At 39.6% G+C, this 18,980-nt stretch overlaps 1 protein-coding gene and 1 pseudogene across 4 annotated transcripts in view; both read right to left on the bottom strand.

Moving 5' to 3' along the window:
* Fam120c (family with sequence similarity 120C) overlaps positions 1–18,980 on the bottom strand; it is a 125,339-nt gene that overhangs the window by 15,089 nt on the left and 91,270 nt on the right. The window contains exons 11-12 of one of the 4 annotated variants that reach the window (XM_036174006.1): positions 7,061–7,175; positions 1,398–1,607 (exon numbers count right to left, since the gene is read on the bottom strand). In XM_036174006.1, the coding sequence (XP_036029899.1) occupies positions 1,398–1,607; positions 7,061–7,175 (325 nt within the window). Of the gene's footprint in view, positions 1–1,397; positions 1,608–7,060; positions 7,176–11,591; positions 11,703–18,980 lie in introns of those variants that run through there. The other 3 variants (XM_036174007.1, XM_036174008.1, XM_036174009.1) reach the window with 3 other exon arrangements.
* On the bottom strand, positions 2,232–2,378 carry LOC118574934 (annotated as a pseudogene).

The following is an 18,980-nucleotide window of genomic DNA, read 5'->3' as shown; positions in this document are numbered from 1 at the left end:
CGTAAAGCTGTGTTACTTTGCCTGTCTAAAACACCTGATTGGTCTAATAAAGAGCTGAATGGCCAACAGTTAGGTAGGAGAGGGATGGACAGGGCTGCCAGGCAGAGAGAATAAATAGGAGGAGAAATCTTGGCTTGAAAAAAAGAGGAGCGCCGGGTGGTGGCGGCGCACGCCTTTAATCCCAGCACTTGGGAGGCAGAGCCAGGTGGATCTCTGTGAGTTCGAGGCCAGCCTGGGCTACCAAGTGAGATCCAGGAAAGGTGCAAAGCTACACAGAGAAACCCTGTCTCGAAAAAAACAAAAGAGAGAGAGAGAGAGAGAGACAGAGACAGAGACACACACACACACAGAGAGAGAGAGAGAGAGAGAGAGAGAGAGAGAGAGAGAGAGAAAGAGAGAGAGAAGCAAGAAAAGGAGAGAAGCATGCCAGCCACCCAGCCAGCCAATGAGTAAGATGGAAAGAAAGATAGACAGAATAAAGAAAGGTAAAAAGCCCAGGGGCAAAACATAGTTAAAGAGAAATGGGATAATTGAAGTTAGAAAAGCTGGCCAGAAACAAGCCAAGCTAAGGCTAGGCATTCATAAGTAAGAATACGTTTCCATGTATTTATTTGGGAGCTGGGTGTCAGGCCCCCAAAGAGCAAAACAGAAAACAAAAAGCCCCAACTACAGGTGTGTGCATATACCTAGTCCCAGAGGTTGGTAAACTTCAGAAAGGTAGGAAAGTAAATACTTTAGGCTTCATGGGCCACACTGTGTCCGCCACAGCTACTCGTCTTTGCCATTCTAGTGTGAAAGAAGTCACAGGTATGTAAAGGAATGAATGTGGCCATGTTCCAGTAAAATGCTATTTAAAGGACAGGGGACAGGATAGGGACAGTTGGCGGACCCTGCTCTAGCCCCTCAGCTTACTCCCCCACCCACTAAACAGATAAAATACCAAGTAAGGTTTCCTTTCCCTTGCTTTTTTCTCCCTTTCCCTGGGTTATATTGGAAAATCTATTATCTACTTTCTGCTCTCTTCTATTCCTAACCTCCTTTCCCTCCAAAATTCACTTAGAAAAGGGACTTGCAGTGTTTGTAAATAAGGGAAAATGAAATTCCAATAGTTCCAGGAAGGGCATATAGTATATGTGGAAATTCTGTGGAGAAGAAATACTCCCAGTAAGAAATAAGTCATACAAACTTTAAGCTTGGGGGTAAAAACAACTTTCCAACACACGCTTTTGTAATAGACACGTATTAGATTATAAGCTTTGGAGACCATGTTGATCCAATTTAGCTTGGCTGGGACACATTGTCTCACTTCTGCTCTCTACTGCCTAAATGTTTGAGCTCCTTCCCCCCTGCATGCCTACTGATTTGTCCCTGTGACAGGTCAGGGGTATGGACTGTACCTGGCCATCACAGAGTTCAACCAGGGACACTCGCTCTCGGCCTGCTTTAATGAGCTTGCTCTGGAACAGCTTGCCATCAAAGTAAATCCAGGGGCAGCAGTGCTCCCAAGGGACTGGCTGGCCACATGCATCATTAGCAAACAGAGCTGTGTCGACCCCACTCATGAACAGGGCAGCAAGCTGGATCCCTCGAGCATCCAGTTTCTCAATCTGAAACCATCAGAGAAAAAAAATTAAGAAATAAGAAAAAAGAAGAAATGAAAAACTTGAAGTCTAAACCAATCTAAAATCTGTGGCCTCATGTGATTGGTTGCAGTTAAAATGCAAATGCTCTAAAAATATTGTATAAAATTATCTTCAGGCTATACTTATAAGGTATATATGAAACATAAATGAACATCATAGTTAAGATTGGGTCCTATCCTACGATATCTCATTGTGTGTATACAAATATTAAAAAATCTAGAAAAAAACTCTCATCTGAAATATGTCTAGTCATTTCTGTGCATTTCAGATAAGGGATACTTAACCTACATTGTCATTGGTAACATTATTGTTGTTGTTGTTTATTTATTATAATGTCATGCTGACTCTTCCAGCTAAATTAGACCATGTTGGGCTGGCAGGATGGTTCAGTGGTTAAAGGCATTTGCTGACAAGACTGAGTTTGATCCCCAGGACCTACATGGTAGAAGGAGAGAACCAACTCATTCAAACTGTCCTCTGATCTCCACACACATTTCATGGCACACATGTATCCCTCTGCACTATATCCCCAAATAAATAAAAATAAATGTAAAATAGTTTTATTTGTTTTGTTTTTCTTTTTCTTTTCAGGGGAGAGTGCGAACGCAGTCCCCCACTACCACAAATGATGCAGTCGAGTTTCCTGCATTTGGGGAAATCGCAGGGGTCAGCACATCCGGAGTGCAATGGATAAGCCTCGCCCTGGGAAAACCACCTTCGTGATCAGGTAAGGATTGTAAAATAGTTTTTTAAAAAATGATCTTACTCTGAAACTCAGGCTGCTCTCACAGTCACAGTAATCCTCCTGCCTCAGTTTCCTAAGTACTGGATGACAGTCTTGAGCTACCATATATATTGCCTTTCAGTAGTTATTTCAGTACGTAAGTAGCTTTTTGTTTCTTCCGGAGCTGAGGATCAAACCCAGGGCCTTGAGCTTGCTAGGCAAGTGCTCTACCACTGAGCTAAATCCCTAGCCCCCATAAGTAGCTTTTACGTCCACCTTTCCTTGAAATGATTTAGATCAGTGGTTCTCAATCTTCCTAACACTGTGACCCTTTAATACAGTTCCTCATGTGGTGATGACTCCCATTGATACTTCATAACAGTCATTTTGTTACTATTCTGACTGTAAATATCTGATATGCAGGACATCTGATATGTGACAAAGAGGTCATGACCCACAGGTTGCCCATCAAATTTGAAAATTTCAAAAATTGAAAACCAAAAGAATATTCAATACTGATGGTAGTACAGTAAAATAAATGGGAAGTCATATAAATGCCGAGGAATATACATTGCAACTAAGTAGTATAAATCAAGAACCCTGAAAATATTCACATTGGCGAACTCAGTCTACTTTTAAGAATCAGTTCTAGCCAGGTGATGGTGCATGGACTTGGGAGACTGAGGCAGGAGGGTTGCTGCAAGTTCAAGGCCAGTCTGGGCCAAGACAATATATCTTCTCTCAAACCAACCAACCAAAGAAGAACCTCTTCTGCCAAGCATGATAGAATTCAGTTGTAGTCCTGGCTACTCAAAAGGCTGAGCGATAAGATCATAGGAGACCAGGAGATGGAGTTGAGCCTAGGTAACACAGCAAGTTCCATTTCAGAAACAAAATATTCCAAAGTCTAAAGCATTTTTGAGCGCTGCTGACATGATGCCAAAATTGGAAAATTTAATACCTAGTCTCATGAGATAGCAACTTGAAGATAACTAAATAAATTGATGCCCAAGTCCCTTTTGGAAGATGGTATGTTTGTATATAACCTACACAATCCTTCTATATGCTAAATTAGCTCTATATTACATTATTATGAACAGATTTCATATTTATTGTTTAGTGAATAATGATAAGAAATAAAGTTAAGGGGAATCATTTGGAGTTTTAGAGACTTCTTTTTTATTTTATGTGTATGAGTGTTTTGCTTGTATGTACACAAGTGTACTACTTGTTTGAAACGCCCTTGAAGTCCAGAAGAGGCCCTTGGATTCTCTAGAACTGAAGTTATAGATGGTTGTATGTTGTGGATGTTAGGAACCAATCCTGCATCCTCTGCAAGAGAAATAAGTGCTTAGAGCCATCTCTCCAGACCCATCGTTTCTTTTTCTTTTTCTTTTCTTTTCTTTTTTGAGACAGGGTTTCTCTGTGTAATAGTCCTGGCTGTCCTGCTCAGTAGACCAGGCAAGCCTCAAACTCAGAGCTCTTCCCGCCTCTGCCTTCCAAGTGCTCCACTTCCACACTCTATATTATATAGAGATCAAGCTGACCTTGAACTCATGGGTGATCCTCTAGCCTCTGTTGCCTGAATACTGGTATTCAGGATTGTGCCATTATACCCAGCCAACAGGTGTAACTTTGAAAAATATTTTTGTATGAAAAACAGTTGACATAATTTATAAACAATATTCTCAATGCATAGGACAAGCATACAAAACACTGCAACATTTGATCATTAGCACACTCCTCCTCCCCAGAATCAAAGAAAGATTAACATCAAAAATTGATCATGGTATGGAGCTAGATAGATATCCCCGTAGTTAAGAGCACTTGACGTTTTACAGAGGACCCAGGTTCAATTCCCAGCACCCACAGGGTGGCTCACAATCATCTGTAACTCTGGTTCAAAGGGACTCAATGATCTCTTCTGATGTCTGTGGGCACTAGACATGCACACAGTGCACAAATATTCACACAGGCAAAACATTAATACACATACAAATAAATAAGTTAAAACTGATTGTAGTGACTATTTAAGGCTGGCACATCAGATGGCTTAATAGAGGAGTGGATGCATTTTCAAGTCCCCTTCTGGGTGTGATTTGGCATGAAGAGCTGCTCTAGGACCCAGTCATATATTTGCTATCAAAAGAATCATTCTTTGTCTTAGGCTGCTGCATCTTTCCTTAGCTGACCTAATCTAAATTATGACTTCGCAAGTCTTTTTCTCTTTTTTCTGATATTTGTGATCAAACCCAAAGCCTCTTGCACATTATCCAGGCACTCTACCACTGAGCTACAGCCCGACTTCAAATCTAGTTTATTGTTTTGTTTGAACTCTCCACATACTCCAAGCTGGTCTTAAACTCTTTACCTTCCTGATTCAAATGTGTAATTTGTGCTTGTTTTTGAGCCACGGTGTCACTACATAGCCTAGGCTGGTCTCAAATGAATGGCCCTCTTACTACATCCTCCTGCAGCAGGGATTAGAGGATGTTCCACTATGTGTATTCCTTGTTTTGTTTTTAAATGGTCTCAGGCCTTTCATTTTACATCTTTTTAATAATAACTTATTTTTATGAACATTGATTGGTGTTTTGCCTGCATATATGCCTCTGTGAGGGTGTGAGATCCGCCAGAATGGATTTACAGACAATTGTAAATTGCCATGCGGGTGCTGGGAATTGAACCCACATCCTCTGGAAGAGCAGCCAATGTTCTTAACCACTGAGCCATCTTTCCAGCCCCCTCATTTTAACATCTTACCACCAACTCTCCATTTATCCAGACTATCCTTATCTTCAATGATGTTAAGTGCAAATAATTTGCAAAATTTCCCATTCCCTTAAAACCATGTGTTTGTTGAAGTGAGGTTACTTTCCTCTCTGCCACAATTTCTGACAAATTTTCTATTCCTTCCTTCTTGTAGGTGGTTACATACAGTTGTTTAGAAATTCATAATATCTCATTAGATCCTCTTAAATATCTGTAGGCTACATAGTGATGCCACTCTTTCCTATAATTAATAAGCTTTGTTTTGTCAATTTATTGATTAATCTGAATAAAAGGTTATAAATTCGAAAAAAGGGAAAGAAATTGCCTTCATCAGATTGGTCTGTGAGGGAGTCTTAGGGCATTTTCTATAAGTTATAAGCTGAAATAAATCCTTTCCTGCCCTAAGTTGGCAAAAATCATTTATCACAACGCAAACTAGGACACTACCCTCCCTACTCAGCTTCACAAGAAGCTGGAACTATAATAAGTGCATGCTACCATATCTGGTTTAATTTCACAAGCCTTGTTGCAATTGATCGACTTTATCCTAGGGCTGGAGTACTGGAGTGATTACAAAGGAGAAAGCAAGATGAACATCAAATCAGCTCTCATTGTGGATACAATGTGACAAACTCTTCAGGCTCCTGCTACCCTGACTTTATGGCCACCATGGACTGCACTGTCAAACTGAACCAGAATAAATGCTTCCTTAAGTTGACTTTGTCACAGGCCTCAAAGGAACACAGCTACTAAAAACAGAGGAGGGGTGTCTTGCCTTAACAGCTGGTATTTATGGAGTATGGTATATTTATTTATTTACTCATACATTCATCCATTTATTTTTTAAGATTTTATATTCTGTCTCCATGTACACCTTTATGCCAGAAGAGGGCAGCAGATCCCACTAGAGATGTTGTGGGGAATTGAACTCAGGACCCCTGGAAGACAGCAGCCAGTGCTCCTAACCTCTGAGCCATCTCTCCAGTTCCCGAGTATGGTATATTTAAAATATACAAGAGACTGCTCTGTTTTACACGCAGTAGTTTACGCATTATCTTTACAGTTCCATGAGTAAAACAAGGGAATGTGAGAAGGTTAAGTAACCTAGACAGAATCATGCAGCTAGGGGTAATAATGCCAGACAGAAGCACAAGGCAACCTATCTTTAGTCTACCTACTATACCACCATCTTCTATTGCTTTAGTTCTTGGTGTCTTTGTTTTCTTCTTTATGCTTTTAGGTTTCTTTCACGATTCACTAACCTTTCTTAAGTGCTTTTTGGGAGAGGAGCCAGTAATGAGATGGCTCAGCAGGTGGAGGAACTTGAATTTGATCACCAGATCTTTCAAGGTGGCCCGAGAGAATTGACTGCTGAGAGTTGTCATCTGACCTCTACACGTATACTGTAGTACACACATACCTATACTCACACACTAAATAAATAAATAGTTAAGTAGTAGGAGATAGACATTTATTCAGCGACAAGTCGGGATACTAAGGCAAGTCCCTGCAACATACCTTATTAGTGATGATTTACAAGCCCTACAAAATATCTTTTTCTGTGTTTTTTCATTCATCATTATGGGGGGGCATAATATAGCAGCATCTCTTGGTTTTATTAATAGAAGTATCTATTTGGCTAAGGTAAATAAAACACTTACCTATAGAATTATTATTTTCCCTCGCTCCAAAAGAAAAAGACTTAGAGTTGAGGTATGAGTTTATGAAGAAAAGGCACATACCTATAGATCTCAGCACTTGGGAAGTAGAAGCACAAGGATCAGGAGTTCAAGGTCTTAAGGTCATCTGTACTGACACAGAGAGTTTAAGCCCAGCCTGAGACCCTGTCTCAAGAAAAAGAAAAGAAAAGCCTAAAAGGCAGAACCATTTTAAACGACGACGGTGGACTAAGTTAAATCACCTTGAGTTCTTGAAGCTGATCTGGTTCATAAAGCTGGGTAGACACAGCCTGTGCAAGGAAGGTGTCAAGTTCGTGGCGATGCAGGATTCGACCACCAGGCCACTGAACCATGTATCTAGAAACAAAAACATCAGTATTTAATCACAATTGCCATTCATGTCACACGCACTTCCTAAGAACCTAAAATGGTGCCAAGCATTTTAGCACTCGCCTGTAATCCTACTACTTAGGAGAAAAGGCAGAAAGCTAGATAGAGTTCCAGGCTAGCCCAGGCTTCATAGCAAGAGACACTATCAACAACAACAACAAGGGCTGGAGATGTAGCTTGGTAGTAAAGAGCTTGCTTAGTCTGCACAAGGCACTGGAATCAATTCCCCAAACTGTAAAACAAATACACAAACATGCACACACAAAAACTCCACAACCTTATCAGGGACCAAACTCTGAGCTAGTTTATAGTGATTCCAAATCTGAGTGGTAGAGGAGACAGGCACAAACGACATTGACAGTGCAGTGTGTTATGAATAGAGAAAAAACTACACAGGAGAGTTCAAATGGTCAAGGAAGTCACCCTGAAAAACTCAGCAGGAGCAGAGTTTCAAGGGAATCGGATAGTTATTGAGACATAAGATAGGAAGCGGATGCTCTAGGATAGTCTGGAGTATTATGGAGGTATGATTTGGCAAGGTACACCTGGCTTGATATTGCTGAATGACAGCAGGTGAAATCATAAAGTAGGTCACATCATAGTCTCCAAATAAGATTATGGAATGTGCATCTTTGTGCCCAAATTATAGGAAAACATTAAAGGATTGTTAGCAGGAGTGTGATAATGACATGCATATCAGTTGAGAATTGACTGCATCTGTGGCCAAGGATGGACGAAACAAAGGCATTGTCAGTGGGAAGGGAGTTGTCTAGGAATACAGATGAGAGCTACCAGTGTATAACCCCACAAGGATGGGTCACAGGAATTCTCCCCACAGTGCTAGGGATGAAATGCAGGACTACATGTATGTTAAGTGAATGCTTTGTCACTTCCAGCCCTTGGCCACAGGTTTAAGAACTCTGGCTTGTGAAGATGATGTCACGGTACCATTTTTAAAGCTAGGAAATGTAAGGCGAGGCAGTGGTGGCACGTCTTTAGTCCCAGCACTCGGGAGGCAGTGGCAGGCAGATCTCAGTGAGTTCGAGGCCAGCCTGGTCTACAGAGCTAGTTCCAGGACAGCCAGGGCTTCACAGAGAAACCTAGTCTTGATAGATTAAAAAAAAAAAAAAAAAGAAAGAAAGAAAAGAAAAGAAGGGCTGGAGAGATGGCTCAGCAGTTAAGAGTACTGACTGCCCTTCCAAAGGACCCGGGTTCAATTCCCAGCAACCACATGACAATTCTCAGCTGCCTGTAATTCCAGTTCCAGAGGACCCAATACCCATGGCAAAATACCAATGTACATAAACTATAAAAAAAAAAAACTTTAAAAAGGAATAGGAATCTACTAGTTAGGTACCCATTCATGAGTATTTGAATTGATTATCCATGGACTGAATGTGTCTTAAAGATACAGTGTCTTATAGATACTGAGAATGTAGAGAAAGAAAAAAACCTGCAAATATATCAGCATAAAATATGCATTTAGCTCCTTGAAGGCCCACAAAACAATGAACAAGCATAACTTCTAAAGTTGTGCAAGCCTTTGGAAACTTGGCATTTAAAGCAAAGGGTGCCTGGAGCGAGATGGGATGTATTCCTGAGGACAACTGGCCCAATTACTACAGCCACAATCTGGCATGGCGTCTAGAAACCTCTCTGAGCTACTGTCCCCACCATGGGCAAAAACCAAAACCAAACCAAGCAGCCGAACAGTATAGGCAACCTTACCACCACTATTTTTGATTCAAGCTCAAAGACTCATTCCTTTGACTTTACAATGTTTCTGGAGTAGCAGCTCAGGGTATAGAGGCAGGAACTCTGCACCCCGCAAAACTCCCCTTTACCCTCTTTCCACTCAGACTTTGTTCACTTGGGAAATTTATTCATATTTTATCACCTATTTTATATTTTCTGATACTATATGATTTGGTACATAATTCATAGCTTGTATCTTCCATAAAGTGTTCTTTGCACTAATAATTTTGCCTTGAAGGCTATTTTCATAGTTTCTTGGTTTCGCTTTACGTAAGCTTTTGTTTTTAAGCCTTTTATTCTAGTTTGTTGACAACTGTAAAGAAAAAAAGGGAAGATAATGAACAACAAATGCATTCATACTGGGAGTTTCAAATGTTACCAGCCAGCTAGGACATGAAAGGTACACAGAAAAGACATTTAAAATTACAGACTGTATAATTACCAGAATGAAGTTTAAATGCTTTACTGATTTTCCACAAAGAATTTATTCAAATGTCTCTGTGAGTTACCAGAGGTCTAGGGCCTTTTATTTTTTGATGATATTTGTTTAGAATTCCTCATTTATTATAATTATAAAGTATATGGCATAGAGTGGGTATTCGTAAATATTTATTGGAAGAATAATGTGTCAATCAGGTCCTGGTAAAACAACCGACAAAGCAAAAGCAAATATATCCACAATGAAAACCTTAACCAAAACAAAGCTTCCAAAGTAGAATTCTTCAAATTATTTACATCTTGAACATTATAAAAGAAAAATGAACCGATGGAGTTAAGTGTGAGAGAGAGGTGAGCTCACAGAAAGGGCATGATAGTGCAGATTGTTCTGAGTGATAACTAAATGTACTTGGAGAACCAAAGAGGGCGCTCTACAGAGGAAGAATTAACTTACTTTATTAGGGACCAGAGCTTTTTGCTTGGTTTGATTTATATTCCAGTGTTAATCTGAAATCTCTCTCTCGCCATAGTATAAAACACAGCACAGTAGGTGCTCAATAAACATTTGCTGGACAAATCAGTTACTGCCAGCATAGGCTAATCTCCATTTTTGCATCAGTGCTGCTAGTCAACTAGTGTTGACTCAATGTTGAGATACAGTGCAGGGACTAAGAAGTCAATGGTGTGCAAGGACCAGAAATAGGGTAGCAGGAAACAATAATTATCATCTGTTAAATCTACCAACATTTAGGGGGGTTCATCACGTGCTATTTTCCAAACTATATGATGCCACTGAAGATTTTCTCTGGCAAAACCATCTCAGCTAGGAGTGAAATGAATGAGTCATCTGAGTTGGCTCAGTGGTCAACAGCACTTACTGCTCTTGTGGAGGGCTTGGACTTGGCTCCCAGCACCCACATGGTAGCTAACAACCATCTGTACTTCCAGTTCCCAATGACTCAATGCCCTCTTTTGGCCTTTGTGGGCACTGTATGCATGTGGTGCACAGACAAGACATGCAGGCAAAACACCCCGACACAGAAAGTAGAATAAAAATACAGGACTATAAAAAATAATAAAACCCATACCATGATTATATTTCCCAAGGAACTTTTTCATTTTCAGTAACATGACAGCATCTTTACTATAACATAATTATAGACAATACATGCAAATATTACATATATTACTATAGTTTATATAGTAAACTATGATTTATTCAAATATAGTAAATTCCTGTGATATTGTAGACACATTGATAGGACCTTTAGTTGTAGAGAATATAGTGACAAAGAATACATACTTTGGAAGCTAACATGAATGTAAAGCGCTCAGCATTAGTACATAGCACAGTATGCAGTTCTTTTTATTTGGTAAACCTCTTTTTTAGATACTAAATTCTCATACATATATACAAAGATTTGTTACTAGCCTATTAATTTTGTGTTTGTTTGCCAAGCCAATACCATACTAACTTAAGTAATTGACAGTCCTTCCTTTTACACTTCTAATTTATTTGAGCCAGGGTATCTGTGAGTAGCCCTGGTTGTCCTTGAATTCAACTGTAGATGAGGCTGATCTCGAACTTGAAGATCTGCCTGCCTCTGCCTACCAATCGCTGGGATTAAAGCTACTTCTACCTTTAATTTTAATTAACATTAACGAATCTGTGCTGACTCAAAATTTTCAAGTTCATTCTAATTCAGAAAAATGTAAAAGGGTTGGGACAGAGTGGTAGAGCACTTGGGGAGAATGACATCCTTTTTTATTTTGCTTTTCAAGCCAGGGTTTCTCTGTGTAAAAGCCCTGGCTGCCCTGGAACTCACTATGTAGATCAGGCTGACCTCGAACTCACAGAGATCCATCTGCCTCTGCCTCCCAGGTGCTGGGATTAAAGGCATGTGCCACCACCGCTCAGCAAGAATGACATCTTCATGGTTAATATTTACAGTCCACAAAGTTTCCATCTACTTATGTCTTTTTGGCTTTTTCCAGGAACATTAAGCATAATAATTATTTCAAGTGCTGGAGGTTGAACCCAGGTCCTCACATGCATGCACTCTACAACTGACCAGCCCTCAGCATAATGATTTTAAGGTTGATTCATGATGTGGCCTGTTATCAGTAGTTTGACTTAACTGCTACATAATTTTCATTGATGGACATACCTCAGTACGTTTATCCACTTACCAGTTGATAGATAATTAGGTTCTTTGAGCATTTTGGCTATTATGATTAATACTTCCATTAATATTCAAGTCTTTCTGTGGGCATATCTTTTCAGTGCTCTTGGAGCGACAGCTAGGAGTGAAATGAATGAGTCATCTGATATATACACATTTAATCTTTTGAGAAAATAATAAATTTGGGGCTGGAGAGATGGCTTGGTGGTTAAGAATGTTTGCGGCTCTTTCAGAGGACCCAAGTTCAGTTCCTAGCACCTACCTCAGGTAGCTCACAACCACCTGTAACTCCAGATCCAGGATATGATGCCCTCTTCTGGCCTCCACAGGGATCTGCACACATGGGCATATACTCACAGACACAGACACACACAGACACACAGACACACACACACACAGACACACACACACACAAATACAAAATTTTGAAAAAAAATCTTATGGAAAAAGAAAATGGCAAGCCAGATGGAAATGTACCTCACTGGTAAAGCATATCCTACTGTATGCAAAGCCATGCTTTTTTTGTTTGTTTGATTTGTTTTAAACAACAACATCTAATTTAAACTTTTTCAATATTTTAAAATATTTATTATGGTCTTTTTTAATCATAATCATTCTGACTGAGTGAAGCAGTATTTATTATTATCATTTTTCTTCAACAAACTACTTGCAGTCTTAAAGTAGTAAGGCAAGAGACAGAAACAAAAGAACTGTAAATAGAGAAGGGAAAGTCAAGTTGTCCCTGTTTTCAGGGGTATGATCTCATACTTAAAAGATCCTACAGAATCCATCAGATCTGATAAACAATTTAAGCAAAGTAACAGAATACAAAAATCAGCATTAAAAAAACCAATAGATTTCCCACACATTGGTGAAAAATTAACTTGCTAAGAAAACTATCATAAAATTTAATTAAAATAACCTCAAAAACAAAACAACAAAATTACAGCTAACAATAAATTTAACTGATCAGTGGTTCTCAACCTTCCTAACACTGTGACCCTTTAATAGTTTCTCATGTTGTGGTGACTGCCAACCATAAAATTATTTTCATTGCTACTTCATAATTATAATTTTGCTGTTATAATCATAATGTAAATATCTGATATGCAGGATATCCACTATGTGACCCCCAAAGGGGTCATGACCCACAGATTGAGAACCACTGGGATAGACGAAAGGACTCTACAATGATAGTTATAACACCCCAAAGAAAGATGACAAAAGATGTCCTTCCATGTTCATGGATGAGTTAATATTGTTAAAGTTGCCATACTAATGAAATTCATCTACAGAGTCAATGCAATCCCCCATCCAAATACCAACACCTTTTTTTTTAGAACAGAACTAGAAAATAATCCTCAAAATCATATGGAAGCAGAAAAGACCCTGGATAGAAAAAAAAAGTACTTCTAAAGTTATAACACCCAATTTCAAATTATACTACAAAGCCACAGTTAATAACAAAAATCATGGTGTTGGCACAAAACAGGCATGTATACCAAAGGGCTGGGAATAGAGGAGCATATGTAGACCTCAAATCCTTAGAAATTTTGTTCTTGGCAAAGGTGACAAGAGCATGAACTGGAAGCCAGAGTCATTTTAACAAATGGTTCTTAGAAAACTAGGTAACTCCATGCAGAAGCCTGAAACCAGCTCACTCTTACTCTACATAAAATCTGAATCAAAAGGTCTTCACATAGAACTCAAAGCTCCCAACTACACATGGGAAACAGGAGAAACACTTCGAGATGTTGGCACAAGGAACAATTTCGTGGCTAGGAAGCCAATAGCTCAGTGAAACAGCAAGTACAGATGATAGGATTGTATCCAATCCCAAAGTTTTGCATAGCAAAGGGGGGATAGAATGTATAGCAACAATATTCACAGATCAAGTTAGAGTCAGTTTAGGTGCCAATCAATGGATGGGAAAATAAAATGTGCTATTTATACAGTGTAGTATGAATCAGCCTCAAAGAACAAAATTATGTCATTTGCAGGAAAATTGATGAAACTAGAAGTTATAATATAAAATTACTGGGCCTGGTATTTACTTTATGGGTAGATTTTAATTAGTAGTTTGAGTCCTTGTTATATACCTGTTCAGATTTTACATTTCTTCTTGGGTTACTTTAATTTGTCAACTTTCTCTCTCACTTAATTTGTTGGCATATTATTCCTCACACTTTTTATATTGTATAGCATTTAACATTATTCTTTTTGTATCCTTATTTGATTTGTAGCTAATGCAGACTTGGCAGATTCCTTCTTTTGGAGTCTTTGGGTTCATCCAGTTTGCAGTGCTAGGGAGCCTCGGGATTTCATACATGCCAGGTAACTATATTGGTGTGGAACTCTGTCCTTGCTCTGCTGCTTCTGATGGATGGCTCTTAACTACCATGCAGCTCTCCTCCTCCTTCCTCAGCTTCCCACACAGCCAGGAACAGCAATGTGTAGAGTTTCAGTTTCGGCTTTTTTCTAGTGTCGTATACAAAATTAGGTAATTGGTTTGAGGTTTCCCTTTATATTAAAAGCACACACAGCTCTATATTTATCAGCACTGTTTTAGGCATGCCTTATAAATTATTGTGTCACCATTTGGTTCTTACTCATCTTTGCCTTCTAATTTCCTTTGTGGTTTCTTCTTTGACTCATTATGTAGGGCTGTGCAGTTCGATTTTCACGCACTTGTGACTTTTTTCAAACTTCCTTTCATGAATTATTTCTAATTTGTGGTTGTCACAGATAATCTTTTGAATAACTGTAATCCTTTCACACTCATCATGTCTTGCTCTGCGATCTACCATACTGTCTACTATGCAGAATGCCCATGTACATATGAAAAGGATGTATACCTGGTAGTGTTGGGTGGGATAGTCTATAGATGACTGCAGGAATGGCTTATTGGATAGTTCAGAACTTTTGTTTCAATTTCTGCAGTTGTTCTTTGCCCATTTTTTAAAATGAGATACTGCAATCTGTATTTAAATATCTTATGTATGAACTGGGAACTGAACTCAGAGCCATATGGCATGCTAAGCATGCACACTATAGTGTAGCTACAACCTAGCCCAATTGTTATTGTTAAATTGTCTGATTATAGTTTCCTTTTTCTTTTTGTTGTTGTTTTCCAAGACAGGGTTTCTCTGTGTAGTTCTGGCTGTCCTGGATCTCGCTTTGTAGACCAGGCTGGCCTGAGACTCATAGAGATCCCCCTGCCTCTGCCTCCTGAGTGCTGGGATTAAAGGCATGCACCACCACTGCCCATTTTTTATTTTATTTTTGTTTATGTGTGTGTATGTATCTGTGTGAGTGTATGCCACATGGGTGTGGGTGTCCTCAGAGGCCAGAAGAGGGTGATGAATCCCCTGGAGCTGAAGTTACAGGTGGATGTAAGACTAAATTCAGATTCTCTGCAAGAACAGCAAGTGTTCTTAATTGCTGAGCCATCTCTCCAGTCCCATGTCTACTTAGAATCCACATGTACTCTGAGCTGCCATGTGGGTGCTGGAACTCAAACCTGGCTTCTCTAGAAATGCTGCCAGTGAATCTAACTGCTGAGTCATCTCTCCAGTCCTCGCTTGCACTTTATAATCCAAAGTGTGCCTCTCCTAAATAGCATATACTTGGATTTTGTTTTCTTAATATGACCATTTCTGCATTTTGGTTAGATTTTTCATTTAAATTCAAATATAATGTTATTATTGATATGGTAATATACTCACATCATTTCTACTCCTCCCTCTCCCATAACTTCTCCTGTGTCCCCTCCCACTCCCTCTAAATTATTAACCTCTTAATTTATTATTATTGTCACACACATATGTGTTTAGGGATGACCATTTGGAATTGGATAACCTATGTGGGGGGGTTAATCCTGATTTGCCCTCCCTCCGCACCCACTGATAGCCTGCAGCTCTTCATTTAGGGTGGGGGCCTTGTGAGATTTCCCCCATCGACATTGGCACGCTAACTGGTGTTGTCATCATCTAGGTCTCATTTAGGTGACTGTGCTGCTGAGATTCCATGGGTGCAGCTTCCCTGTTACATATAGAAGATAGTATCTAATAGCAGGCCTCCTGTTCTGGCTCTTACACTCTTTCCGCCCCTTCTTCTGTAATGCCCCCTGAGCCCTTAGCTGTAGTACTTGGGCTGTAGATATAGCAGTGGAATGGGCACCCCATGGTCGGTGGTTTTGGCATTTTGATCATTTGTGGATTTCTTTAATGGTCTGTGACTGCTGCAAAAAGTAGCTTCTTTGATGAGGGGTGAGAGCTACATGTACCTGTGGATACAAAGATCAGTATTAAAATGAGTTTTCTAGAAATGTTATTTGTAGCTTGCCTTTACAAATCAAATTTTCACTCAATCTGTAACCAAGTTAATAATACACTTTGAGATCAAATAGAACTATGTACTCATTCTGCTTATATACTGTGTACTCAGCCTGATTACAATTAACTGAACTTTAAGAAAAACAATATATCACTCTTATTATGTTTTAGATTCCTCAATGTACCAAGTTCCCTATTTCTCTTTTGTGACTCATTCTGCCCCCAACTCAGAACAATGTATGTTTGTGTAAGATGTGGTGGCTATGACTAAGATCATTTACTGGGAATCACAAGGTATTGAAAGAAACACCACACCACCACCCCCCAAAAATGTTGAAAACAACATGTGGGGATTGACAATATCTGTTAGAGCTTTTTGTGTTGTTCTGAGTTGACAGGGACAGCACAACAATTTCCTCCCTTGTGAGACTCCTATAAAAAATTAAGACAAATACCTGCTGTGCTGTTCAATAATAGAGAGGACCACCTTTGTTTAAGAGGTCAGATCAAGAGAGGCCAGAACTCCTCGGAACAAGTCAGGCCCATTTTGGGTAAATGACACCAAGAGTTAGTTTCTCTTCTTTCACTTTGTACAGGTATTCTGAATGTCCTCACCAGCCACAGGTAGTTGGCTAGGATTATAGTATCAGGCATTAATTTTCTTATATTTAGTGGGCCTTAGGTCCAATTCGGTGGCCGTTGGCTATCCACACGATACAAGTGGCACTATCTTACCCTTGGGCCTACCTTGCTCTGTTAGTCCTCTTTGTGGTCCATAGACTTTATACTAGTGGAAACTATTGATTGCTTTGCTCGAGCCTTGGCAGCTTGCATAGCACCTTCTGATACTATGAGAGCTAGTCCTCAGGGAGGAGGATTCCAGGATATTTCCAGCTCAACTCCTCCAAGGCTTGAGTCCAAACCACAGGTGGCATTGTATTAGTCAAGGTTCTCTAGAGCAGTTGTTCTCAACCTAGGGGTCATGACCCCCCTAGGGGTTGAATGATCCTTTCACAGGGGTCACCTAAGACCATCAGAAAACATAGATATTTACATCATGATTCATAACAGTAGCAAAATTACAGTTATGGAGTTGCAACAAAAATAATTTTTGTTTGTTTTTCAAGACAGGGTTTCTGAGTAGCCTTGGCTGCCTGGAACTTGCTCTGTAGACCAGGCTGGCTTTAAACTCACAGAGATCTGCCTGCCTCTGATTCTCAAGTGCTAACAAAAGTAATTTTATGGTTGGGGTTCACTACAACATGAGGAACTGTAATTCTTTAAGAGTTACAGCATTAGAAAGGTTGAGAACCACCACTCTAGAGGAATAAAGCCTATAAAGTGAATATATATGCAGACATATATGTATGTAAGATTTATATGAATGGCTTACAGGCTGTGGTAAAGCTAGTCTAACAATAGCTGTCTACAACAGAAGGTCCAAGAATCCAGTAGTTGTTCAGCCCACAAGGCTGGATGTTTCATCTAGTCTTCAGTAGACATCTGAATCTCAAAGAAGTAAGCTCTAATTCCAGTGAAGAAATGGACTTGCTAGCAAGGTGATAGCAAACAGGCAGAGAGTTTCTTTTTCCTGTGTCCATTTTGTGTTTGTTTGTTTTTATTTTTGTTTGTCAAGACAGGGTTTCTCTCTGTAGCCTTGGCTGTCCTGGAACTCACTCCGAAGACCAGGTTGGTCTTGAACTCATGGAGATCTGGCTGCCTCTGTCTCCTGAATGCTGGGATTAAAGGCATGCACCACCACTGTCTGGCTCCTGTGTCCTTTAAATAAACAGCCAGCAGAAAGTGTGGGCCAGAATAAAGGTGTATCTTCCCACCTCAAAATTTCCAGATTAGAAGTGGGTCTTCCCTCTTTAAATGATTTAAGAAAAAAAAAAATCCCTCACAGGTGTGTCCAACCATTTGGGTTTTAGTTCATTCCAGATGGAGACAAGCTGACAACCAAAACCAGCCATCATAGGCATCTTCAGCAAAAGGGTCTTACCTTCCAGTTGTGGGAGACAACCAACAGCAACAGTAATAGCTTATATTATTTGGGAAGTGTCTTGAACTCCCCTGCCCAGCAAATTGAAGGGAGGTTCCTCATGTCTGGCACTGTTGATTTTGTTTGTCTACGGCTCAGGTATTTACATATACTTATATAGTACATATGATACATATGTGCTTTTTAAAAAAGATTTATTTACTATGTATACAGTGTTATGCCTGCATGTACGCCTGCACGCCAGAAGAGGGAACCAGATCTCATTATAGATGGTTGTGAGCCACTATGTGGTTGCTGGGAATTGAACTCAGGACCTCTGGAAGAGCAGCCAGTGCTCTTAACCTCTGAGCCACCTCTCCAGCCCACATATGTACTTTTAAGTAAACTTCAAATAATGTTTTCCTATCATTTTTAGGTAAAAATTTTGTGTTAGTTTCTCTAGAGTTTATATACACCTGAACTTATCTGTACCTATTTCAGATATTAACTAACTTTATTCCAAAAATTTTATTCCTATATAGCTCTATTTCTTCCTTTTTTGTTTGTAGTATTTTTGCTATATGCTCTATTACATCTATATAAAGCCAACACCACACTGTCAAATATTATTAATATATAATCCTGTGTTTTAAAATTCATTTATTTATTTACTGATGTATTGATTTATTGAATGTGTATGGGTGTTTTGCCTGCATATATGCCTGTTACACAAATAGCGCCCACAGATACCAGAAGAGAGCATTAGATCCCTTGGAGTTGGAGTTACAGATAGTTGTGAGCCACTATGTGGGTGCTGGGAAGTAACTCTAGTCCTCTGGAAGAGTAATCAGTGCTCTTAACTGCTAGCCATCTCTCTAGCTTCCATAATCTTACATTTCTTTAGAAAAAGGGGGAGAGGAAGGGGGCAAAGTATGTAGTTACAGCTGTTGTACCATCCTAATTGTTTTTGGTTCCCTGCATTTCTCATTGTGGGTACCCTTTGCTGTCATTTCCTTATTCCATATAGTCCTTTGTCCTGCCCTCTTCCTTTTTGCTGATACTTTCTACACGTCATAATGCT

Source organism: Onychomys torridus, chromosome X (genome assembly GCF_903995425.1).
Source record: "Onychomys torridus chromosome X, mOncTor1.1, whole genome shotgun sequence".
Lineage (NCBI taxonomy): Eukaryota > Metazoa > Chordata > Mammalia > Rodentia > Cricetidae > Onychomys > Onychomys torridus.
The sequence above is the reverse complement of the archived record's forward strand: the minus strand, read 5'-3'. Positions and strand labels throughout refer to the sequence as shown.